Here is a 26,222-nt window from a genome sequence, read left to right as displayed (position 1 = left end):
TTCTTAACGTTAACTTTCTTAGAGATACAATTTTTTCCTTTAGCCATTATAGCAGTTGAATTTTAATTACATTACCAACAAAAAGCTCATTAACGTCACGTAATTGGCAGCATTTCCAAAAAAACCTGAACTAATTGAGTATTTTCTGAAGAGTTCCCATCAAAGTATAATTTAACCATTACAAACAGCTTGGCAACTACATTTACATAAAGATGTATCTAAGGAATGTTCTCATGTGTGGAAAATCAGATTTGATATTGCCATTAACAAACGAAGGAAGCTGTTACATAGCAAATCACTTCCACATTTTAATTATTTTGGCCAAACCCCATGTTTTTGTCAAGAAAGTCAAATGAAAACCCTTGCTTTTCGACAAAAAAGCAGCAACTGGTCTCTGACTGAGAGTTTTGAAGCAACTTGCTTTGTGGGAAGTCAACACAATCTATTTCAGGTTATTTTGTACTCTCAACAGCTAATAGCAAAGATGAGATATTGTGTCAGAAAGACCATGGTTCTTATGCAGTAGACTAATTCAGAAATTTTCAAACACATCATCAAGGAATTTTTTCATCTACAATGGATCTCTTGCCAATTATCTTGTTAATATTCTTATATTATGGTGGGACTGGTTTAATTACTAATCAAAAGAATACAAGTATTCCAATCATTATTAGCTTCTAGCAATCTTAAAAGACTCCCTAGAATAGTTTCTCTAGAAACAAAGCAAAGAAAGCTTGCACAATCCTTTGATCCTTCCCCTCCAGTCTGGGATGAATGACACTGAGATCAATTTGAATGCTGAGGTGATAATTAGAAATTAAAAACGGGTCAATATGGCTCACATACTTTGAATACAGGTAAAAAAGCCACTGATATATAATAGTTATCATGAATGTCCTGCTTTCATGCTTAAACCTGAACACTGAGAGTTTTGCAGAATCAAGGTTTCAAATAAGAGTTGAATAAAATTTGAACTAATCATTCAGTACTCTTAATAAGTGTTAAATACTGTGTGTTCCTATCCCTGCTTGGATTCTTTACAAGAAGTTGGAAATAAATTTTGAGAAACTGGATCTTGTTAGGATGCTTGCACTGCTTCCTTTGTCCTTTCCCATTTTACAGTTCTAGTTAACAAATGCAATCATATTAATCTGACAGTGTGCACTTGCAATGAACCACCTTTTGTGGACTGCAGAATGTAAGTTTAAGCAATTTGGCAATAGATGCACAAGACCTTTTACATTCCGATTTATTTTTTTCTGTCAAACAGATATCAAATGTGTCAAAACATTTGTTACCATAACATTTGCTAATATATAATATCAAAAGTGGATGTAAACATCAAGTTTAAAATTTCAAAGTTCCTGTGATCAATTCACCTGAAAGCTATACAACTTGGGGACTGCTATCATTTCATTCTCCCAGAGATGTCTCAGATGCCTTAGTGTGATCTGAGCAGCCTACTTATTCTGACAAAGAAAAACACTGTTTGAGGAAGTGGGTCATATGTGTGTAGAGATGTTTGCTGGAAAGGCCTGGAATTCCATGGTTCTGATCAGTATACCACTGAAAGAAAAAAACAAAAACAAAACATAAACTCCTTATGTTATGTTTTCAATTCTGCAAGAGTTAAACAATACAGAAAATGTATTTCATTGCCATACAGAAGAAAGTGGATGGCTCAAGAAAACAGAGGAACTTGATGATTCCTTAATATATTAATATTCTTGCTGGAAAAAGTTTCTAAGCCTTCTGTTACTTAAGAGTAAGCAGTACTGCCTCAGTACTTACAAGCCAGTTGTATCAAGTCAGACAAAAGAGCCTTGAGATGCTATTAGGGAGGAAATACTCTTGACCTGCTCCATGGCCTGGGCAATAGGGGTAAGAGTCTTTCTTAGGAATGAATACTGGGCTCTAAGCAAAAAAATTTCAGCTAAATGTTGTTTGAATTCTATTCAAAACATCCTGCATTGCACCAGGGCCATGAACCTTGTAAATGGTGTACTGGAAATAAAACACACATATGAATTATGCTAACTCAGAAGTATCTGCCATTCCACAGTTGCTGAACCAGAATGACTACAATTGCAGACAGTATTCCAGATACTTAAGAAATAACCCAGATTTGCTAAATATCAATGAAGGAGGCAGAAAATGTGTAATACACAAAAGGGCCTACAAATCCTTGTGATCCCTTTTTGGGGAGTTCATGGCCCTGCAAAACCAGACTTGGGCAGAAGGCCAGGATGTTTAATAACTTTGGTTATTAGCCCTGGGAAAAACAGTTTGGAAGCAGAAGTTAGCATATAATTTGGAACTACATTTCCCCTGTTTATTTCTCCCTTATATTCTGCAACCTCTTGCCTATATGTTTCTCTCTTTGCCTGGACCTGCTATCCCATATAAGTTTTTCAGAGAACTTTTTTTGCTGATTCTGGATATACTATTTGAATACCTTACACCTTTTTTGCTTGTTTCACTTCGCGCTTGTGGCAGGCAAGTTCAATTCAAGATAGAGTCTACCACAACCAGTGACAATTTGGCTCCAGAAGCCAGCTCTTTCATCTTCCTCTTTTACTAGGTATCAAAAACACTCATAAGGAGGCTGGATTCTTATTCTTCTCCCTGGCTCATTTTAAAAGCCTCCAAGTTATTCTCGACAAGAGGAAAATCCTGCTAGCGTCCAAAGGGCAAGGGGAAAAAAAAAGAGCAGGCAAATCCTTTGAGAAAGAAATTGAGAAGTTATTTATGAAGAATAACAAATGCACTAGCAATTGCCAAATTTTGAAGCATGTTCAGTTGAACAGAGTTGTTAAAAACTCTGCCAAATATCTGATAAGCTTATTGATAAAGTTACAAACCACTTTTCAAAATAAAAATTAGTCTATTATTTACCATTGCCTGGAAATCCACCTGTGCATTAACCAGAGCTTTTGCAATTTGTGCTGAGTTCTGAAAATGTACATTATCTAAAAAACGAAAAAAGAGATTGTCTGTTGAAACATGTTAATACCACGAAAGCATAAAGTTATAGTGCATTTAGCTGTGTCCACTAATTATCAAGAGACACAGTTGACTTTAGTAAGAATGAGCAAGCATCTTATGATAGGTCATATGGAAATCTACCAAAGATCTAAGTCCTGACCCAATCAAAGATAGATGCTTAATGTTTTTCAAACAAAGTGATTCTGGCTCTATGTTTGTTTTGCCATTTGCAAACCTCACCATCTGCTGTTCCATGGATGAGAAGATACTCTACGTTTTGGAAATTCTTTGCTCTTGCCATCACAGTTGAATTCTGTTGAGAGGAAAAAAGAACAGTTCAGCAACTTCAATTTAAACCACTCATTCACAGTGCTGAAAGGCTTTCATTATCTAGAAGAAAAACAATCAAACAGTTGAACTGACATGACAGCAATGACTTCGTATCAATCTGAGATTACAATAGAAGCCTTGTATATGGCTGTATATGTATATATATATCAGCCTCTACAGAGGGATCTGAACAAGCTGGATCAATGAGTCAAAGCAAATTGTCTGAGGTTCGACACGGCAAAGTGCCGAGTCCTTCTCTTGGGATACAACCACCACATGCAGCACTAGGGGCCATGTGGAAGGGTGGTTGAAAAGATCTCTGGTGGAAAAGGACCTGTTGGTGTTGGTTGACAACAGCTGAACATGAGCCAGTGCACGCCCAGGTGGCCAAAAGGCCAGTGGCATCCTGGCCTGTACCAAAAGTAGTGTGGCCAGCAAGACCAGAGAAGTGATCATCGCCCTGTGCTGGTCACTGGTGAGGCCACACTTCTAATCCTGTGTTTAGTTCTGGGCCCCTCACTACGAGAAAGACATCGAGGTGCTGGAGTGTGTCCTGAGAAGGGCAACAGAGATGGGGGAGGGCCTAGAGACTGAGTCCTGCGTGGAATGACTGAGGGTGTTTAGCATGGAGAAAAGGAGGCTCAGGAGGGAGCTTAACATTCTCTACAACTCCCTGAAAGTAGGTTGTAGCCAGCTGGGGGTCAGCCCCTTCTCCCAGGCAACAACCAACAACACCAGAGGAAATGGCCTGAAATTGTGCCAGAGGAGTTTAGACCGGATATGAGGAAAATTTTCTTCATGGGAAAGGGTTGTCAAGCATTGGAACAAGCTTCCCAGGGCAGTGGTTGAATCACCATCTGGGAAGGTATTTAAAAGACGTGTAGATGTGGCACCTGGGGACATGGTTTAGTGGCAGACTTGGCTGTGTTAGGTTAATGGCTGGACTTGATGATCTCAGAAGTCTTTTCCAAACTAAATGATTCTGTGCATCTGTGATCTGTGACTTTGGCTTCAGGACAGGAATACCTACAAATAAGTACTGTTTTTTTCTTACATCATTTGTATGTGTTATGAAAAACACTAGCAGGAGAAAGAATATTAATCTGCGCCATATTGATGATGTCTGTCCGTAGAAGATCCCTGTGCAAGCTCGGCTTGCAGCAGGTAGCTCTCTGTGCTGTCAAAAATGTCTCTACACTATCAGAAACAAATTTGATATTTAGTGTCTTTTCTAAGGGCCAAGTCATACAAAGAACAGCACTAGTCACGTCATTCCCAGAATGCTCTAATTCCTGGCTACACAGACAGCTCTACCAGAGCTGTTTGGTATTGAGCATTTCTGTTCTTTGAGTTGGGATGGAAATACATACTGAGAACACAATTCAAATCTTTAACAGGAGTCTTTCCACTAAGTTCTTTGGATGTTAATTCAGGCCTCTCTGTATCCAGAGCTGGTGTATGTGCTGCTAGAGGAAACTACAGACTTCCTATCAATGTGAAGAAAAGAATGGCAACCTGTTCCAGGTAGGGGAAGCTGCTCTGATAATTTAGTATGCTTATGATCTTACCATCAGAGAGCTAAATTTGCGTGAAGCAGTTTGCATATTACAGCTAACAGTACCAACCAAAACCTTATCAACATCAACATTTTAATCCCTCTCACTTGAGTTCTTTTCTAGGCTAATGGTTTGCACTGGCAGAACAGTCTGACTTATCCAAGTAAGAAAAGAAGGACTTCCATTTAGCATTTTTTGGATTTATAAATACAAACCCACAATTAATTATGTAGACAAGAATTTCACGGCAGTAGCTTAGCTACAGCAGATCTGTACCATGAGAGCTGGTGGGCCACTTTCTTTCTTCACTGTTCCACTTATCCATGGAAGTGTGATTCAAATTTAAGGCAGGTCAGCACAGAAACAGAATTCTCACCTTGTAGTGCTCAAGATTATCAGACTTTATAGGAAGACCCATAAATCGTTCTGTGTAGATCGATGCTGAAATTAAAGAAAAAAAAAGGTGTAGATAAAGAAAGTGCAGATATTTTGTGGCTTCAATGACACATAGGAAATAAATGATGTGTAACTCTGTCTGTTCTGCTTGGTTTCCCCATAATACACCAAATTTAAGCATATTTTAAAAATCAGCTATGAAGGATAATTATTTACTGTTTTCCATCTTCAAAGAAATAGTGGTTTTATACTCATCTATAGGTTTTGTGGATAAAGGTAATTAATTGATACTGCTTTACGCTGTTGAGTTGAACTCCAGAAGTCAGTTGAATGAGGCAATGAGCCAATAAAGGCGCATGGTGGAAAGATGACACAGACTAATTCTAACACCTTAAAAACAGGAGCCGAGGATTTGTATGTGTATAAACAGTAAATATGGATATGCATGTTGTCCTCTTCCTATTGAATGTATATATGCAGCAACCAGGGAGAACAGGAAAGGATACAGGCATGAACTGAAAAGGTGGCCCATTGCTGTTCAGGTCTCTGTTCAATTCCTTTTTCTAACTATAACAAAGACTGGTAACAGATTTGACAAAATAAATGTGAATAACTGAACAGTATCCATCACCAAGAAATCAGTAGAAACATCTCTCTTTGAGCTGCCTCGGTATTTGTACTTTAACTGGGAGCTGTTATGAAAATTGATGGAAAACTGACACAGCAGCTGTTACTATCAGAAAAATACTTTCTTTATGACCTTGCCTTGAAAGAGTAACTGACACATATTCAGCAGTCAAGCTGCAGGATTACAAGAATTTTATTTATTTAACGGAATCAGGGCTTTCTGACAAAGAAGAGCTGTCATCTTTCCCTCTCAAAAGTCAGGTGATGGTCATTGTAATCATTAAGGAATTAGGATTGTCTACCTTGCCCAGTTTGATACACTGTATTAGAAAAATTTTGTTAAAAAATAGAAATGAGAATCTTCCCAGGAAAAGAAAATGAATCAATATACTCTTGTTCCCATGGCTCATTATGTATCATAAACCTGTGCTACCACTGAGAGCTAAAGATATGTACTGTGTCTCCCAGATCAGCCAAGCAAGGCGTCTGAAGATAATTTATAATAAACTAAGTACCAAAAAAATTTAAGTAGCCTATCTTTTATCAAAATCCTTTATCATTCCATGAAAACAGAAAATGTGCAATATCTGTTGTCAACACAATGTCAAACAACCATATTGGCCTTAAGTTTTCAATAAAATAGACTTTTTCAGAATGGCTGGCATTTCTACAGTATTCTGAGCCAATTTTTCCACTCACTTCTACCAGTATAGCTACAACAAGTCCACAGAGGTCAGCTGAATTGCATTATAATGACTAAGTGGAAGATTCAGCTTGTCAATTATTGAAGAAGGAAAACCAGATGAATTTAAATAAATTTTAATAAAACAGTCACAGATATAATTCTTTTAACTATACCTTGTCCCTGAATGGAATTTTCCTTTCCATCTTATAACTGTTCAGCTGTTATGAACTCTGACTCAAAATGGAGGGGGGTGGGACAGCTTCTGACAAAAGATTATGGTCCAGAATCTCATCTGTGCATCTGAAAGAGGGTTGGACAGAATTTAGAAGCTCTAGGGGCCAGTACATCCTCTGACATATTGATACTACTCAGAGACTCAAGGATGTAACATCCTGTAGTTTTGCCCCTAACACAGTTCACCCTAATGTTAGCATGATCTGTTTGCCAAAACTTATGACTCATGACTTCCTTCTGTTTCCTTCCTTCCTTAGTGGAGGTACATTTGCCTGTTTGGATCTTATAGTGTTTTCAGCAAGATTCTTTAATTGCCTCCAGAAAATTCAGCTGACATAAAGGTTGCAATGGTGCAGGTCTAATCTACTTCATCTTAAAAACTTCATTTGAATTGTAATACTGGGAAAAATTTTTATTACCTGTCTTTTATTAAGGCACTTTTGCAAAATCAGTGCTTTATGCCTGCATTCTGGAAATAATTTTGGGATCATGAGTAAAAATGTCTTAAAATATCTTGATGCCAGTGAAAACATGAAGACTATGCTTCCTGTGTCATACAAATATTTTCCCCTTTGTTTGCAAAACACCATAAATACAAGGAATGTCTGTGCTAGCAGTCAGGGAAGGAATCTTTCCCATTTAACCAAAAAACTTTCTCATAACCAAGACTTCTTAGAAAACGACCATATGCTAAGTAAATGTGTTCAAAGTGCTACATTTTACTCATTGAAAACATTCATGCCATGATTTTTTTTACACTAAGGCTCCTTTACACCATGCCAAAAGCTTAACAGGTCGGCAAGTATGACTATGTGCCTGCTTTATACACACAGGAATGCCTTGGGAATATATTCCCAGAGTTCTTTCCTCTCAATAGCTTGGAGCCTAATTCCATAAACATAAATAAAACATGTATTGCAACACAACAATACAGGGAGGGGTGGCTGAGAAATATTTAAAGGAAAACTTATTTAATTAAAAAAATACTGTATCAAACACAATAGCCCTTCTCTTTTCCACTGCTTTTGGGAAACCACTTTGCAGTCATCAGAAATACTGACTCCTGACAGAGGTCATCTGTGGTGTCAGAAGTTGAAACGTACTGCGATTCTGTTACTGGCAGATAAATCAGTTCAGCTGTTTCTGAATTCAGTGATAATGTTTTAACAGGATTTTTAGGCAGATCACTCCTTAATAGCAGTTTATTAAGAGGGCTTTATACACTTACTGTTACAGAAGTGCATATGGAAGTATCCAGGCATACCTTCTTTGTGACAAAGTCAGCTCCAAACTGCCAGTTGCAGTCAGTTATTTTAAGCAAGAAAAACATTAAACTTAAGGTCTTAAAAGTTTTAAATCAAGGTAATTTGAATGACTTTGTGTTTCAAATTGCCAATCTCCTGCAATGATTTAATTTAAGAAGTCATTAAATGCTACGTCTTGCTTTCCAAGTCAGTATTTATGACAAGTTTCCATACCGTAATATTCCCAGCTGGAAACAGGAGCCACAGCCATTCCACATTTAAATACTCCACTGCCAGATCCAAGTGCCAAAGAAGTTACATACCCACCATAGGACTAGGAAGAAATCACAGACAGTTTAAAATTCCTGGTGTATCATTCTGTTTTCTGAATCAAACTCATATAAATTAATGCCGAATTAATTAATTTGCTTTGAATTCATGAAGGACAAAGTAACAAAAGGTTGAGGTTTTCTGAAATTAATTTATTGATTTCAAATGGATCTGATGTAATTTCTTGTGAGAGAGATCAGAAAAGTTTATAGAATAATTTCTTTTTTCTACTTCTTCAATGTTTATCACAGGATACTGCTTTTATTACCACTTACAATCACAGAGAAATTTAAGTTGGTAGTGTCCTTCATGGTAATCTAATGCAATCTATAGCTCAAAACAAGGCTAACTTCAGATGTAAACGATACCCATCACAGTCACATCCATAGTACACATCCTCTCTACTCAATCTGCTTCAACAATGATCACTATTGGCATAATTTTTTTCCTAAAACCAAAAGAAAACTTTCCTTCTGGCAACTTATATTCATAGACTCTCATCCTTTCAAGGTGCACCTCCAAGAAGAGTTATAGGTTTTTTCTTCCTTTAACAAACTACTGAGTTTTTGCTAAAGATTGGCATATTGAACCAACTCAATCATCAGTACTAATAGACTCATTTACTTCAGGAAGGAGCAATTCCTCCCAGTTGCCTACCACTGTTCCTTGCATTTTCTGGCCTGATTCCTCAAACTGGGACCCAGAAAGGAAGAATAAGTTCATGGCCAGAAGTAGGGTAAAGTAATAAGTAACCCTGGACATAAGAATAGATCTGTGAAACTGAGTGAGGCCAGTTGCTGAGACAGGAAAATAATATAAATAAAAAGCCTTTGGTTTGTCTCTCCACAGGATGTGGAACTGAGGTTGGAAAAACTCATATAAAGTCTTTGCAAAATAATGGGCTTCTGTTTACCTTGGAATGGAGGAAGGGACAAAAATATGGTGTGTCATGAAAAATTCTGAAGATTACTTCAGTAGCATATGAAAGACTAAGGGAAATAAGCAGAACTATTAAATATTTTTTTTTGTACGTAAGTTAAGTTAGTCCATCCTTCCTCTTGATATTCCAGCTTGAAATGATAGTGAGGGATATACTGATAGAAAGAGTAATTTAATATAATTTTTCCAACTCATTTGATTTGCTCATTTGATCTTTCAAAAAATCAGTCCACAAGGCTAAAAAGCGATTAGGATTGGGCAGATAAACCTATGCACTGTAACAGGCCGAGAGATAGAGTTCGCAACACAAATTGCTTTAGTGGTTATTTAAGAGCTTTTGCTATCTTGAAGAGCTTGGTGAGTCTGAAAGCACGAGTTCATGCACACCCACCAAGCTGCAGCCTATAAATGAGGAAAGACCTTTCAACTCCTTTCAAAGTTTACCAACCAGGAAATGGTATAATAAATTGGAAAAAAATTGGAAAAAAGGACTGATGGATTTGGCAGTAGTGCCTTTATTTTAATATTATGTCCACTACTGGGACACAATGTGTGCAAGCTCTTAGTTGGTTCTGGAAACGTTGTGGTGAAATAAAATATGATGTGATTTAAAAACGAAAATATTTTCTTGTGGCCTTAAATTACCTAATGTCACTTTAGAATTATTCACTTCTAAGTGTCTGTGTCACTTAATTTCACCATGTAGTACCAAATTTATTCTGGTGTTACAGTAGTAACTGTACCAAAGTAACTTAAATATTAGTTGGTAGAAGCTTCATAGAAAGATTTTAGCAACTCTGCTCTGCTCATGTACTGTCTAAGATCAGGCAATACATCTGGCTATTAAGGTTCTGGGAGCATTACAAAGCAAAATACATGAAAAAAGCAAAGATGAAAAACAGACTGGCTAATAATTTGGAATGACTCCCATACTGTCCAATTTTTCCACTCGGTAAAGCTGTCAATGTTGTATACCCCTCAGACCCAGATTCATCCCTAATGACCATTGCAAAGCCAGTCAAGCACACAGTGATTCAGGATGATGCAGGGGTCACATTTTCTGATGAGAGATAGTCATAGGACTTTTCTCACTATTTTAATCTCAGATCAGAAAGGACAATACTTGAATTTTGAAACCAGGCCAGTAAGTCCCTAAGTTAAAAGTAAGCCAATTAAAATGTCTCAATCTGGCTTAACTTCAAGTCCAAACAATGTATTAGATATGAGCTTTTCAAAATTCCCTATTGAGCTGCCAAAGATTCCTTTTTAGGGACAATTGCATGTTTTAGTTGCAATTGCATGTATGTAAGTACCAGCAGGAACCATCCCCTTTGGCAATACCATCACACATGGGCAGAAGAAATTTTATACATATTTAAGACAGAACTAGGAAGAATGAAAAAAATTCTACTTCAGGAGTATTTAAAGATAGATATAAGAGCTCCAATCACTTACCCAGCCCCATATTGCTATTCGTTTCTCATCAATAAAGCCCATTTCTATAAATTTTCTGTGGAAAATAAAATCACAGAAATAAATGCATTATTACAAAAATTTGCTAGTACAATAAAATTAGCAAAAAATAGTTTTTCTTTCACTTTTTTCCCACATACCCCAGCAATCTGAGCAAACTGACAATGAACATAGCATGCCTGATTTCTACAAAGCATCTATTATTCAATAAATAGGTGTTGAAAGGAAAAGGAAGAATTTTTCCTGAAAGAATAAAATATACTGAAATTAACACTTTCATCATAATTATTTTTGTTCCAGTGGATGAGGATCATTTTCATTGCTTTAGTGCCAAAGGTGCTGCGTTACCATTAACATCCAGACTTTATTGTGCAAGATACCCAACATAGTGATGTGACAGTGAGTTAATACTTTGATTTCTCAAGAGGAACCATATCAACTTCTGAGGAGATCAGGGATTCCCAGAAGAAATCAGGGGTTTTTTTATGTGCCTGGAAAGTAAAAAGTTCTTACGGCTACTTTAATAAAAAATAAAAATGAAGGAATCATCCACTAATGCTCCAAGTAGGAAATAAGCTTGAAATGTATGAAATGTGCAACCCTTCTTATGCTCTCAGGAGTCAAACAGGTCAAAGAGAATCACAAATATTAGGTCTGCTACAAATATCCTGCATCAGAGTGTGGAGACAGTATTTCTGAAGATGTATTAGCAACAGCAAAGAAAAGAGGATGAGGCAAAAGACCACAAAGGTTTGAGAGTGACAGATAAACAGAATAGGTTCAGATACACATCAGGACACATCCGTAGCCTTATCTACTAGGACAAGCACAAGTGACTTAACACCCAAAATGACGGATACTATCTGGGTGGGACAGAGTTAGAAATGCCAAAAAATTATTCAGCTTTGTTATATTACTGTCTTAGTCCCCAGGGCTCCACTTACAGTATAAGCCCCTCCAAGAACTTCCCACTAGAGCACAGAACCTCTCTAAAAATCATGTGTCTTAAACCATGTGTTAGATCAGGAAGATGGAATGCACTACATTTAACTGAATAAAAATTTAGTCTAGGTGCTGACAGAAAATTGGGAAGTGTGAAGTCTGAGGTCATTTTTTCATGGTCTGTCTCAGCAGATTTTGCAACTGCAGAATCAGTTTAGGTTCCCTCTGATATTTTATGTCTGGGTGACAATTTAAAATAATAAAGAATCATTCTTGTGATATTTTGAAGTATGTCACTTCTCCTAAAAGTTTCAGGATAGAAAATAAAATAATGGAATAATAGAAAAACTTGACATGATATTCAGCTATTCTGTTTCATTTATCACTGAAAAGGATAACGGTGCGTTTATAACATTGAGGAGGAAATGAATTACCACAAAGCAGAAAGAGGAAGGAACAGATATCCTCCTTACACAGACTTGTCAGTACAGGCAGTGCTCTCAAACAAACACAGAAAGCTGTGAAAACCTGGGTTGCTACATCCAATTTCTAGCTAAAGATACTTAGTCGAGTCTGGAGGAAATAGGGTATTTACTGTTGCACCTGGAAATCTCTCCATACTCTGACGGGCCAAATTCCACACCAAAGGCTAGGCTAAATTCCTTCCTCCCATCTCTGTGGGGTTCAAACTAACACTTCTTCAAATGCTTACTTTAGCAGTGCTACTGCATCTGTAAGATTGTAACAGACAACCTTTCTTCACAATCCTCAGCTTTCACTCTGTCCCAAAACCTCTGCAGAGGGAATTGGTTTCCCTTGGAACATTTTAAGCGTTTTCATGCAAAGGAGCAGCTGTTGGGGAACATTTATCAGGGGACCACAGGTACTTTCTGTTCTTAACTATCCTACAACAGCATGGAATGCAAGTTTGTGACTAATTGACCTCTAGAATGTTTGTGTCAGGTTCAGTTTTGCTACAAACTTCTCATTTGACCTTTAGCTAATCAGTGAAGCACGTCACTGTGGATGTCTGGCTAATCTCTATGGTCATTGAGGTAGGTTTGCCCTACAGGAAATAACTTCAGAAAAATGGATAATTAGCTTACCTCTCAGCACTGACAATTGTATTTCCTTAGGCTTAGGATTGAAGCCTCTGATGATTCTCTTGTACAATGCAAGTGGTGAGGTCTAAATGTGGACTTAGTGGTATATGGACTTAATATACCAGACAAAACCTCACTGACATCAAGCAAACACTAATATTTTATTTTTACAAGTGTTTTTGTCTTATATCCTGGAGACCTCAGCTCTTCAGAAGAAAAGGTGAGAATTTAATACTTCTTTCGCATTACCTTTTCTAGGCATGGAAATACAACAGCCATACAGGGAGATAGTCTACTTACTTGACTGCTGAGATTTGGTCCTCAACTTCATAGACTCCAAGTCTTCGATATACTGCATGCAAAATCTTGTCACCTTGATAAGCTGTCCCTCTGCCATCCACCAGAGCAACGATTATTCCCTCTTTGCTTGCAAGATAGGTTATCCAGCTAATGCTAAATGTTTCCTTTACATTCTGACTGCAAGGCCCTCCATACCTGAGGATGAAAATTCACACATTTTCCACTCATACTTACAAATTTATAAATAGTTGTTGGACACTGGACTATAACTATCGGTACTTCTAACAATTTTTCCACATATATTTTGCTACATGACCGTGGTTCAGAGAGTTCAGCAGACAAACAGTTCAACTACTATTTTCATGTATTTATGAGATTTAGATATGCTATCTAAAATCCATTTTAATCATTTAGGTCTTATTCCTAAAGCAAATAATTAGTTTCAGCTCAGACTAAGGGGTGCAGTATCAGCTGCTTGTCCTAAGGGGAATCCTTGGAAGAGCCATCCCTCTAAGATTCAATTCTTTGCTCTCTCCAAATTCCTTAGGTGTAACAGCACTTTTTGGTGCGTTTCTGAATTTGACTTCCACATGCAGTCAGTAATGCCAAAGAATAAAAGGGAAAGAAATACAGCTCCTTACACTTTTTGGCTATCCCCAGACCTCATTTGTTTCAGTAGGGAATATCATGTGCTCTTGGAGCTGCAGGCAGAACACACCCCACATAGCTGAGCAATACAGAGACACTCCTCATGAGAAGATCCTAACGCTAATTACACATTTGAGATCAAGGACAGGACTCTTCTACTCTAACCTTCAAATATACTTAGCATTCTTGGACCTTTGGATCATCACTGGTTAATAACAAATTATGTAAATTTATTCCACCCACTCAGCTCTCCTTTCTGAATCTTTGTTTTTTTTTTTCACCACTGCAATTTTTATTGCCTGCAATAAATTATGTCAAATGCTCTTAAAAAAGCAAGTCCACATGGCTTGGATTTTTTTTCTTCTTAAAAAATGAAACAGGCTCTTGTAATTTTCATATTAGCAGAGCTGAAATCGATACTTTCAGACTATCTCATGATAAACAGAAGCAGTAACAGAGCTAAGATCTCTGTTCTTATGATAAATCTTACATGATTTTAGCCTTTCTCTTTCTCTGAGAGAGTAATCCCTATCATGCTAAGATTAACATTAAAATCCTTATCAATCTCCACTTGGTTGAACTTCTATTCCAGAAATACAATGAAAAAACAACAACAAACAAAACAGAATTAAGTAGTTTTGCTTCATAAAATGTTGCAAATGTCCCAGGTTTTCTTAAATTAGAAAAAGTATGTTCTAACAAAACAACAGCGTTCACAGAAAAGAAGTGTTACATACACCTGAATAAGCAGAGGGTACTTCTTGGATCTATCAAACTGTGGAGGAAGAAGCATTTTGTACCACAAAGCTAGAAAAGACAAATTAAAATTAGATTCTTAATGGTTGAAATGATTCCTCTAAGCATAATCTGGAGTCTGGTGTAGCAGTATATGAACATGAATCAGCACATAGTACACAGCACATGAACTGTGAATCACAGAACTGATGCAATTAACTGTTTATATTGAGCTGTTGAAGAACAACTTTGAAGAAATAAAGTAGCCACTTTAATTTAGCTATACATTAAATTATTATTTCACAAAAGTCTAGGTTCTCAGTTTTCCCAGGTGCCTAGAAAAGCATAACTGTTGTAGGATTATCAGATGTTAGTTTTGGAAACTTGACACTGATTTATTACCATGGTAAAGTCACTACTGAAAAGAACAGTGTGTGCAAGTCAATATAATGCATAACACATGAACAGCAGTTTACATTTCACATTTTATTACCACCATATTTCATTGTTTTTACACAATATTTAAACTCTTTACCAATAGTATTAAAGATTTTTAAAAAACTTGCATTGGGAAACAAATGTATTTTAACTATTTTACTGAGAGATACCCTGAGGCATAGACAAATTAGCTGTTATTGAACAGGGCAGAACCAGGCCTCTACTTCCCAATCTGACAGGCTAACAACTTTGTTCTACAGAAAGACAGTATTTACTATAAAAAAATTAGGGCAAAATATTAAAATGGTAGGAATAAAAAGTACAATAAAGATGTGTATTTCTTACTTATACCATCCACTTCAAGCTTATTAATTTCTTCTTTTGGCAGTCTGATCTCTTGCAAAGCAGACTGCAATTCCCAGTTGTCTTCCAATACTCTGAGCTCTAAGTAAAAGAAATGCCTGAATTATTAACTGATTTATTGTTAATTTCTCTTCAGTAATTAAGATTCCTTTACTTTGTGTTATTAGAACAGAAAGGAAATCTGTGAATTTTACAAGCAGAGTAATGAAATCCACTCAGACACTTCTAATTGGGCTCGATCACATAGCTAAATGAAAGAAAAGCACTGGTATTGCAGTGCACAAATACTCGTTAGATTTTTATAGGATGTACATTTTGCAATGCAAATCATTTCACATGTTGCCTCTGAGTGTTAGAGCCCCGCATGTTATGAAGAAACAGCTTTCTCCTGCAGAGCCCTCATCCCAGTTTTGTAAAATGGTGGGAGCTAGAAATGCAAAATTTGTCACATTGCACAAAACAGAGTCCTGTATCTCCTGTATCTCCTTTCGTACTTAACAGACTAACATAAGTTTAACCTCTGAGACCCTTGGGCAGTGTGGTTAAGCACAAAGTCATCAGGGAATATCTTGTTTCTGGGTAATGCAGGAATTCAGTTTCTCAAGGGGTTATGGCAAAGCTTCACTTAACCACTGTACAATACATTCCTACACAAAGACACCAGACTTACCATCTAGCTGTCCTTAGTACTGCTCACTGAGTAAACCTTTTGGGTTTTTTTCCCTTTTTTCAATCTAAACAGTACTAACATTTATTGTTTTACTTGCATTAGACCAAATTTACAGTTACATAATTTAAAGATTACTATTTAAAATTTAGTTAATTTACAGCACAGGCTGTAGAATTATATATTATGAATCCATTGGGTCTCGTTTATGTGTTTTTCCATGAGTAGTGATGGATGAAGAATATTGTACTTAATGAAAATCTGTGACTTTTAGCTTTACTTTCAGAATGAAAAAACCTTTTAAAACTGCATGAGATTTTTCTTTTTTCCTTTACATTTCCCTCTTCCTTGTTTCTGGAAATGTTCAAAAAAAGTACAAGAAATATTCTTCTCGCAACATATATTGAGCTAGGTAGTCCTTAGGACATGCCAGAAATATAATACTGGAACTTGTTCTTTCAAGGTACTCTTGGCAAGTTTTGCAGATTCAAGTGGGTTTTTTTTATGGCTGAAAGATCATTCTGCCTTTGGATGCTCATGCAAACTCAGCTGAACCCTTTTTCATCCTTCTTCTCAAAACTCCTGAAACTTCCCCATTACCACAACTGAATTGTAGGCATCCTGGAAGGAAATTCCAAACTGCTCTATGTCAGTTTAACTGTCTCCTACTAAAATTCATGGGTGATATAGTTTCAAAATGCTGCCAACTGCAATGAAAATGGATTTACTAAAAATAGTTTTGCACCACAGAAGAGATTATGAAAGCGAGGAATTTAAGGAAAATTAATTCAAAAAAGGTAATGAAGAAGTCAAAGAAAAGCCTGAATTTGTTTTTATTCCTGAGAATAACAGCACAGCAGAGGGAGGAATGGTGAAACTAGTGGTGAAAATACATTACATGAAACTGTTCTCTCCTGTAGAGAGGTTAAGAAACATGTAACTGCAGTTGGACACTTAGTTGCATTTCATGTAATTCATAGTTTGGTAAGATAGTAGGGCCCCTTTACATAAAAGGTAACAGTGAACCAGGAAGAACAGAGACCTATAACAATGGATTAAATATTAAAAAAAAAAAATCCATGCATGATCTGTATTTAAACCTTTAAATCTATTTAAACCTTCTTCAAGAGAAATACCAGAACACAGTGTTTCTACACCATAATTGCAATAGACACATTAACCTATCTTTTCCATTTGCAAAAATTTTTAAGTGGTTATAAAATAAGATGTACCAACTACTTCTGGAGTCTAAATAATATTATGTTGCAATTCACTGACTTCCACATGAATCACCATGGATTAAGTTAATTTAACAATATTGCGGCATGTGTCTTCCTTATGTTTTTGTGTATCTTTTGGTCAGACAAAACTCAGTTAACAGTGGGTTATCAATGCAGCTGAGCTGTAAGGACCATTAAAAATATCAGTCTATTTCCACTGATTACTGGGGAATGAAGGGAATGCTAAATAACTGAAGTTTATACAGGACCATGCTAGTTTTCATAACATTTCAGGAACTGAGAGCTTAAAGTTGGAGAAGAACTTCTAAGGAAAAAACAAGGGACAGAGAGAGAAGATGCACTGCAGAACAATTAATATTTTCATAGTTAGAAAGTTCCTGCTTGGCTTGGTTGCAAACAGTCTTCACTAACAAGCTACTTAAAGAATAAGGGCTCTGAATGTTTCTTGCTGAAAATCACACTTTGTATCAATAATTACACCTTGTCTGAAGCAGTTATTTGAACTGATCATCTGAAAGAGCTTCTGCTCTTCTCTGATATCTTTACTGTTGGCTGAAGAGCAAGTCATTGATCCAAATTCTAATTAGTACAGCCCAACAGGTCAAACTGTAAACTCTAAATAGTACACTGTTGTCTTTTGTATAAGGTAGTGTTGCCTCATGAAAAAGAAAATCTCATGTTCATCCAAATGTGAAAATGAATAGTCTGGAAATCACAATAATTTTTTCTACAAAGTTTGACTCAAAATTTGGTAGACAAAGTGTTGGCCATGTTTATTTTATCTATAGTGGGTAAACAGGAAAAAAAGTGCTGGACTAAGGAACTGAGATAAAGGCATTGTGTGCTCACTCACTAGTTATTTTAATAGCAAACAAGATGAAAGGCTTCTTGATCACAATCCTAAATATTGTATTAGAAGGCCTTTATCTGGATTAGACGTAAAGGAGTATAGCAATTGCTCAGAAATAGGCAGGATACTTGCAGTACCTCTATCACCACGGTTCTCAAAAAGAGTAGAAATGGGAATCCCAGGACCTGTTTAAGAATGATAAAAAGTCAGTTTACAGTTTGAAGCTGGAATTTGGCGATGCAGTGTGTATTACATTAACATTTTGGTAACTGACAGGAGTTAAATAGCTCAAAGTCAACACACAAATCTGAATTTTCTCTGCTGTATAACTCACTAGTCCCTGCTGCAATACATAAGCTACTGTGTGCAAAGACTTGTATATATACAGGTGTTGCTTAACAAACAGAACAGAAGCAACTTTAAATCTACTAATGCTTCCTCCCTAGAGATGAAGTGACATCTAGTTAATACCTGAGATGTGATTACATAAGGTGAATGCAGAATTACCAATGTGAAACGTTCTTCTGAGAACATGTCACATTGTATTTGTGAAGGTGAGTGCCTTTCATATGGTGATGACCTTACTGACTATTTTGTGCAAGAATGATTGAAAGGTGTTGTTATTTGCTACATTTGGTTCTCTGCTCAACGGAAGTCCTAAGGAACTTTTCAGCTGATCAGTCAGTGCAGAATCAGAACAGTAAACTTTACAAGAAGTACACGAAAGGAAAACCTTGGCTACTTTCCCCCTTTTTTTTGATTGTGATGCCATTGTTTTTTGAATACAGCAGTGGATGAAACCTCAGATCACTGAAATCACCTAACTTATTACAAAAGAGTTAAGACTCCATTTAATATATGTGGTCTTGCAAGTGGTTTCAATGATCACACATCATGAACTGAATTTTTCCGAGATCAGTTATTAAAAATGTTCTCAGGTGCTACATAGCCGACATTTATGGCTGACACAGTTCTTAATAATTTCAATTGGGAAACACAGTAAAGCAGTTTCTCAGAGCTAACTTTGATCATGTAAATTGGAAATCAGTGTATGTTTCTAAATCCTGCTCTGGCTGCAGCAACAAAAAACATGGCTCTCATGAGCTGGATTAAAATCTTTTTAGTGACATGAAGAACATTAAAAAATGTCAATTTTTTTTTAAATTTTCAAAATCCCAAGATTTTTGTTGAAAACGTAAAAAAATCCTGAAAATATCTGTATTTACTGAAACATCTTCACAAAATTTTTGAACATGGAAAGTCTTTCTGGAAATCTTTCCTGGTTATTGTGACATTTCTATGATTCATGCAACAATCATTTGGGATAATCAGTATTAACTACAGTGCTGATAAATTTGATTATATGTTTGCTCCCATGCTTTACGTACCATAACAGATCAAGGCATAATACTTAGAACGTTCACTGAATCTTGCTGTATAATACTGACATCTCTCTTTTCTTAAATTGCAAGTAATGCATTGTTTTCTCATAGGTTTACTTCCAATACTGATTCTAGAAGAAAAATAAAATAAAGCAATGGTTATTTTGCTGCAATTAACTTTACATGTGTCTGTCTCACATTCTTGAACACAGGAACTGTACTTTCAGAACAGTTAATTTAAAAATAAATGCTTGACCTTTTAATCAATTTTCCCCCAAGGGTATATTTAAATGTTAGATGTTGTTTCTCCTCAATTGTCAGATATAATCTGAGGTTAAGATTTAGTTAAAATAGCTTGTGAAATTGCACATTAAGCATCTTGAAACTAAATTGTTTTATTGACAAATTCACAGACATCTTCTATTAACCTACTATCACTAAAATAATGTTGGTAACACTTACTTGTAAATATTCCTTCTTCCTGGGTAGCCTTCAAATTCATTGCTTGAATAGAAACTGTAAATTCATTTATATGTTAATAAATAATCCATAAAGTGATGACCTATGAACCAGCATCAAGATGAAAAGCCGTCTTGGAAGTTAATTTAGACTTTTTGAGATTTCTGCATGCGATGGAAGAGTAGTTAAGCTTATGTACCTTTCATCTTAACAAATCTTTGCTCGAACTATGATTAGATGACACATAAGCCATATAAATAGGAGTTCTATCTTAATTCTCATGAGCTAATCTCTCCAATTATGTAAGCTGTTTCTATCTATACAGTAAGTTGAATGAGAGATCGTAAAAAGACAAGTTACTGCAAATTGTGTGAGGGTTACCCACATGATTAAATTAAGTGTTTTTAAACAGGTCTCTCTAAAACAGGTGGTTAGAATAAATAGAAAACTGAGGGCAATTTGCAAAGAATCTTTCATAAGTAAACCGTGTTTACACACCTATGCAGTGCCTTAGCACACAAATTTGTTGTGGATTCATTCAGATAAAAACCAAATTACACCTAACTATAATCTGATGAGTTAACAAACGGTGTTCAAATGATTGTGTTGCTTTTACTGACAAGACTCACAACCTTTTTACTTCATGCCACTTACATTGCATCATTTGTTACTCTGAAAATGTATATTGCCTCCCATTCGCCACTTGTAACTTGGATTGCATTCTCCTGTGTAGTGAGACATTTAAGTTACTGAATATTGTAGAATTATTTCAGGACAGTAGATCAATGTAGATCACTTTGCTTGACTTACCACAGAGCCATTGATGTAATGAATATGCTTATAACCATTTTTGTCACTAAAAATTTTGTAGTATGAACTGCTGTCTGATGTAAAATATGGTGCAGAAACAAAGAACTGAAACAATGGAAGAAAAAACAGTAGATGAGACATAAGACTGTCCAAGCTGTTTAGCAGATTATACTACACCTACTAAAAGTAACAAGATTATTTAGTCAGTTCAAATGGGATAAACTACTTTGCACAAGTTTGTACCTGTGATATTCAATCTCCCCATGATCACGTTACAATTTCTGTCATGTGGGATTTGTTGAAATGATAATATAGATAGCTCAAGCACCCCACAAATGTGAGCTCTCTACTTGTAAGTGGAATAATTTGTATATTCTAAATTACCTTCCTTTAGTTATTTAAAAACAGACAGAGATGATTTTTAACAAATAAATTTCTGAATAAAGCTAATGTTTATGAATGGCGCCAGACTGAATATTCTGTGGACCACAAAGTTTGGCTGTTTCACTGAACAAACACGGCATCAAAGAAATGGATATCTGAAGTTTCCCATACTATTCCACTAATTTTAAAGAACAGATTATTCCAGATTCAACTTTTACTTCCTTTCAAACCATCACTTCTTTACTAAAATTGTCAGTTAAGGTTGAGCTACTGCAACTGTAAGTTTTACTTTCTAAACATGAAGACAGAGGAACGACATGCAAGCACTTCAAACAGCACGTTCAAACATTCCTGAGTGAATATAACTTTTGAATAATTTTAACTCAAGCTCAACTAGGACATGTGACCACATGTTAAATTCTCCTTGAGACTGTATCTGTGATTCCTAGTACTTGAAATCCCATAAAGGCAAAAGCCAGGATTTATTCACATGTGCACGTTCTTTAGCTGCAATAAAAGTCTATCATCAGAACCTCAAATGAAGTGTCAAAAAAGAGAAAAGGACCAAGTAAAATAACTAATCCTTGTAAATATGTGATTTTCACATTAAAACATCTCTTAAGGGACAGTGTACTGAAAATTGAAGCTAAGTGTTAAGTCCACTGCAGGATATTCAGGCAGTGTGAGGTTCCACATACTTGATTCTGTTAACTTCCCCTGCCTGAAAGTAAACATAAGCAACACAACATATTCACTGTTGGACTATATGTATGCAAATACTGATCTCATGCCCTTACAATTTCCTCGTAAGTTTGTTTTTACTGCAAGTTTCCAAAGGTATATGGTTGTCTAGGTTACTGGGTAGAGAAAACTTCTTTTGCTAAGAGGTAACTACAGAGAAGTATCACCTGCCATTCTAAGTGGGGCATTTTACCTCGAAGGTTCCCTGCTAGCTGAAGATGTGCAGCACCTGGCACTAAAACTGTTCTGCATGGACAGGTTTTATTCTTAAGATACTATGATAACCCATCTTATACCTTGCCCTAGTGTCATCAGAGGAATTTTACATCTATTCTTAGAGTCCAGGATGCTTTTAAGGATTACATTGCACTATAAATCTACCTCTTTCATTACTTTCCTCCCTTCATTAATTTCTGTCTCGACCTACTTTCCTGTCTAGTCAGTTGGTTGGGACAGAAGTAGGTTTTTAAATTTAGAAAGCAGGTAGCCAGATACTGTGTCTAGCACAGCATTAAAAGTCTCAGTCCTACAGAGTGCAACAGGTCTAAGCAGTAATGCTGTGTGACTCAGAAGGGTGCTTCATGTTTCAAAACACTGATGGGAAGGTGCAGGAAGCTGTAGCTTTTAACTGAATTAAAATAGAGCACAACAAGAAAACCTACTCCGCCTGCCCATCCTGTTTGACTCTCTTCTATGTGCTGTTGATTCTGAAAAACAAAAGCAAATGTACACTCTTTAAGAAGATTGAGTTTATGGAGATTCAAAATCTTCAAATAAATCAGTAGCCACCTGTAAAAGAGAATTTTAGAATATTTGCTATGAAGGTTCAGGGAGCTTGAGATTGAGTAAAAAATATTGCTGTATTAAGGTCATTACATTAATTAAACTATTGTTTTTTAACAGCTATCATCAGACATAAATAAAATTTAAAGCAATTACACAACTTTTTCACTGAAAACAAGAATGAACAACTACTTAATCTCATTAATTTTTGGCGAAAATCCAAGTAAAATAATATCAGTAATATTAATATTAAAAATTTGGTTTAGATTTTCAGCTGGTTTATATTTTTTTTCATTTCAGAGCTGTGATGTTGATTTAGAGCAGTGGATGATGTGACTACTAGGCATCCTGAGACTATGAATATAAATTTAGAAGATCCTAACTCCTTGTTCTTGAAGCTGATTTTGGAAAAGACTGAGCATGAATGATGCAGCTAAAGGTGCTTTTACATTTTTACTTATCTTTTCTTGTAAAGTTTCTAGTGATAAATTAAAAAATTCTGCTTTTGATGAATGTATTTCTTTTTTTATTGTGCAAACTTTTCTTTATACTGCAGTATTTCTTCACAGTCTGAAATAAATTTAACAAATTTGCTTTCTAAGGAATATGCTTTGTATTTTTGCTTTCTAAGGAATACGCTTTGTATTTCTTATCCTCAACATAATCTCATTACTATTTAAAATCATGTGTTCTCCCTTTTAATTTAATCCCCAGAAAGTGACTTGAGCAAAAGTTGCAGGTACTTGTCCCTTAGAAGACTATTGAGTACTTTGCAAGGGCTCCACCGAGCTATTAACTCAAAAGATGAACTTTATTTCTTTTTAAGATAATAAAAACGGGATGTATTGTTTTATGTCTGCATCCTAACATTATTTTCCTTTCTTTAAATTAAGACTCAGATCTTGATGGCATAGTACATTAGAGATATACTTAACTTCTCTCATTTGAGTAGTCCCAATTTCACAAAGACATGCCTACCTTTTACTCACATGAATAGTTCCACTGCTCATATTGGTTTCTGTGGTCTATTCACATGAGCAAGAGTTGAACATGTGAACGTTTCTGATGAATCTACACTTTAGGAACATCTTGTAGACATTATTTTGTTATTAATTTCAAATACACAAAACATAGCACATTTATTGTACATTAGAGACTCAATGTAATCTGAATTCAACAAGAGAACTATTTTTGCCAAAGGAAATGCTCAGAGATATACTTTCTAATGGCAAATAGAGCTAATGCAGCACTCCCATCTGTTCACACTCCTTCGATTGGCCATTTGTGCAAACTTTAATGTGATAAAAGCATTGTATCACTGTATAAATATAGAATTATAGAAACGTCAGTAGTGACTCCATAAATAAGGTTTCACGGAGAAATGCAATTAAACAAGGATCATGAACACAGTCCTGAAAGATGTTAATTGGTCTGGTCTGGTCTGGTTCCAGCAAAGCAATTAAGCACATGCTTAATTTTAAACACATAAACAGATCTACTGAAGTAAATAAAACTGGTTGTGTGCTAAAAGTTAAGCTTGTGTTAAAGTACTTCAGTGGATTGTGGTAGAATCATAGAAACCTTAAATGTTTTTACTTTCCAATAAAACACACAATTATTAAAATATACATTACTTGGAGGCAAGGTAGAGATTCAGTTTTAATGTACCTATAAAGTGGAACAGTTACTTAGGAAATATATAAAATGCTGCATTAAATATGGGTCTTTTGCTGATAAATTACAATATTACAGTAGTGGAAAACTACCTCAATGACAATGTTCTTGAAAGAACAGGACCTTAAATTCCCTTTATATTTGCAGCAATTGTCATATTACAGAGGAATAAAAATTATTTTCAGCTTGAAAAGGCTGTATCAATAAACTCTGAATTTATAATTTATCAGTTATACCAAATGCTTTCATAAATATTCTTGCCTTTTATTTCCCATTAGTTCAAAGTTTCATCTAATGTTAGTTTTAATAGGTGTTCTGAACCCTAAGAACAAGACAAGCCAAAAGCATCAATACTAAAAGACAACAGATGAGATCTCTGTACTAGAGTTACTGAAATTCAGGGTTGTCTTTCCTTCAGGATCTATATGAATTTATCTGCATGTACACTCTTCAAGCTTTAAAAAGTTCTGTTCTGTTCAGCAGAGCACAGTCTTCTTTCCAAACTGACTAAATCATAGCATGACATATTGAAACAAAATGTACGGTTACTGTTGCAATTAGCCTGAAGTTTTCTTTTCAGCTCTGTGTTTCTGAAAACTTGCCTACTGTCTAGAACTGCATGATTTGATAAAACAGAACAATATCTTCCTCCTGAAAACCTGCCTTACTATTAATATGTATGTTCTTTCAACTAATCTAACATTAATCTAAAAGGACATGATTTAGCCAGACTTAGTATGGAATTTCAATATGGCATAATAAGATTTTCTTTAAAAAAATACAGATTCTATATGGTTCCACTTTTGAAGATGTTAACACAAGAAGGAAATAAACAACATTCCTGAAAGCTTCTCCGTAGCATTCTTCTGGGTTTTTTTCTGCTGTTTCAGTTGTTATTTAAGCTTCACAAAGAAAAAATTCAGTGATTTTATTTCTTGGAGTGATTAATATTTTTCACCCTTGTTCCAACAATTAAAATACTGAAAAAGGTATCACTACTAGTAAAAGATTACTGTGATAAAACACTGAAAAATGTAATTATGGCAGGGATTAACAAATGCTAATTTCAGTAGTTTTAGATTTATATTTCCAACTTCCTTACCTCTGGACAATCCCAAGTATTTGAATGTTCTTTGAAGTCACAAATAGCTAAGACTGAAAAATTCTGTATTCTCTTCAGCCATTGCACACAGACTCGAGTATCTGTTACCCAAGTAAGCCAAGTAAAATAGTGATCACTAAAATAGAAAAGAAAAAGAGAAAGAAATGGTTGTTATTAAACCAGAGGAGTATAGAAGCATTGCTACAGATTGCATCCCCCCCATTACTGTCTGAAAAGCAACAGCAAAGCATCCACTGTTTTAGGGTACTTTTTGTCCTTTATAACAATGTATCATATGGACAGCCAAAATCAAAATACAGTACTTCTAGTTAGACTCTGATCCTTCTAGGAGTTTAATATGGCAGTCCACTTTAGAAACAATACAACTCAGAGGTCCAAGCATTTAAAACAAATAGACAAAACCTTTTTTAAACAAGAAAAGACATATTTGAGAGCACACTACCTGGATGCTATGATTGCAGGAACTGGCACCTCCTTAGGACCAAAAGCTTCAGAGTAAATAGTGTCTACAACAAACACTTTAACAGTAGGATTTTTAGCTCCAGCCTTCAAAGAAAATGTATTAGGTTGGTAAAACCAGGCTCTGAATAATTCAGATAGAGGAAAATCAAAGCAATTTTTGCCGGAAAGTAGACAGGTTACAAAATATGAATTCAGTTGAGTATATTACAGCAAATAGTCTAATAAGATCTCAGAGTAACACAGCAGTAGTAGATACTTAATTGTGTATCATTTAATATATAAAGAAGAAAACCTTTTAAACAGTCACGTTTAGTGCCT

At 35.6% G+C, this 26,222-nt stretch overlaps 1 protein-coding gene across 4 annotated transcripts in view; it reads right to left on the bottom strand.

Moving 5' to 3' along the window:
• Positions 1–295: 295 nt before the first annotated feature.
• Positions 296–26,222, bottom strand: part of FAP (fibroblast activation protein alpha) — a 38,369-nt gene continuing 12,442 nt past the window's right edge. For 2 of the 4 annotated variants that reach the window (XM_032114645.1, XM_032114646.1), the window contains exons 10-26: positions 25,885–25,988; positions 25,422–25,557; positions 22,525–22,569; positions 20,738–20,842; positions 20,582–20,652; positions 19,931–19,984; positions 19,475–19,599; positions 18,224–18,271; positions 15,311–15,409; positions 14,530–14,599; positions 13,145–13,339; positions 10,782–10,836; positions 8,292–8,391; positions 5,248–5,312; positions 3,226–3,298; positions 2,896–2,969; positions 296–1,566 (exon numbers count right to left, since the gene is read on the bottom strand). In XM_032114645.1, the coding sequence (XP_031970536.1) occupies positions 1,465–1,566; positions 2,896–2,969; positions 3,226–3,298; positions 5,248–5,312; positions 8,292–8,391; positions 10,782–10,836; positions 13,145–13,339; positions 14,530–14,599; positions 15,311–15,409; positions 18,224–18,271; positions 19,475–19,599; positions 19,931–19,984; positions 20,582–20,652; positions 20,738–20,842; positions 22,525–22,569; positions 25,422–25,557; positions 25,885–25,988 (1,521 nt within the window). In that variant the 3' untranslated portion in view covers positions 296–1,464. The remainder of the gene's footprint in view (positions 1,567–2,895; positions 2,970–3,225; positions 3,299–5,247; positions 5,313–8,291; positions 8,392–10,781; positions 10,837–13,144; positions 13,340–14,529; positions 14,600–15,310; positions 15,410–18,223; positions 18,272–19,474; positions 19,600–19,930; positions 19,985–20,581; positions 20,653–20,737; positions 20,843–22,524; positions 22,570–25,421; positions 25,558–25,884; positions 25,989–26,222) is intronic. The other 2 variants (XM_032114648.1, XM_032114647.1) reach the window with 2 other exon arrangements.

The sequence above is a fragment of the Corvus moneduloides genome, chromosome 7 (genome assembly GCF_009650955.1).
Source record: "Corvus moneduloides isolate bCorMon1 chromosome 7, bCorMon1.pri, whole genome shotgun sequence".
In the NCBI taxonomy this organism is placed as follows: domain Eukaryota; kingdom Metazoa; phylum Chordata; class Aves; order Passeriformes; family Corvidae; genus Corvus; species Corvus moneduloides.
This window is presented reverse-complemented; position numbering and strand designations above follow the sequence as displayed.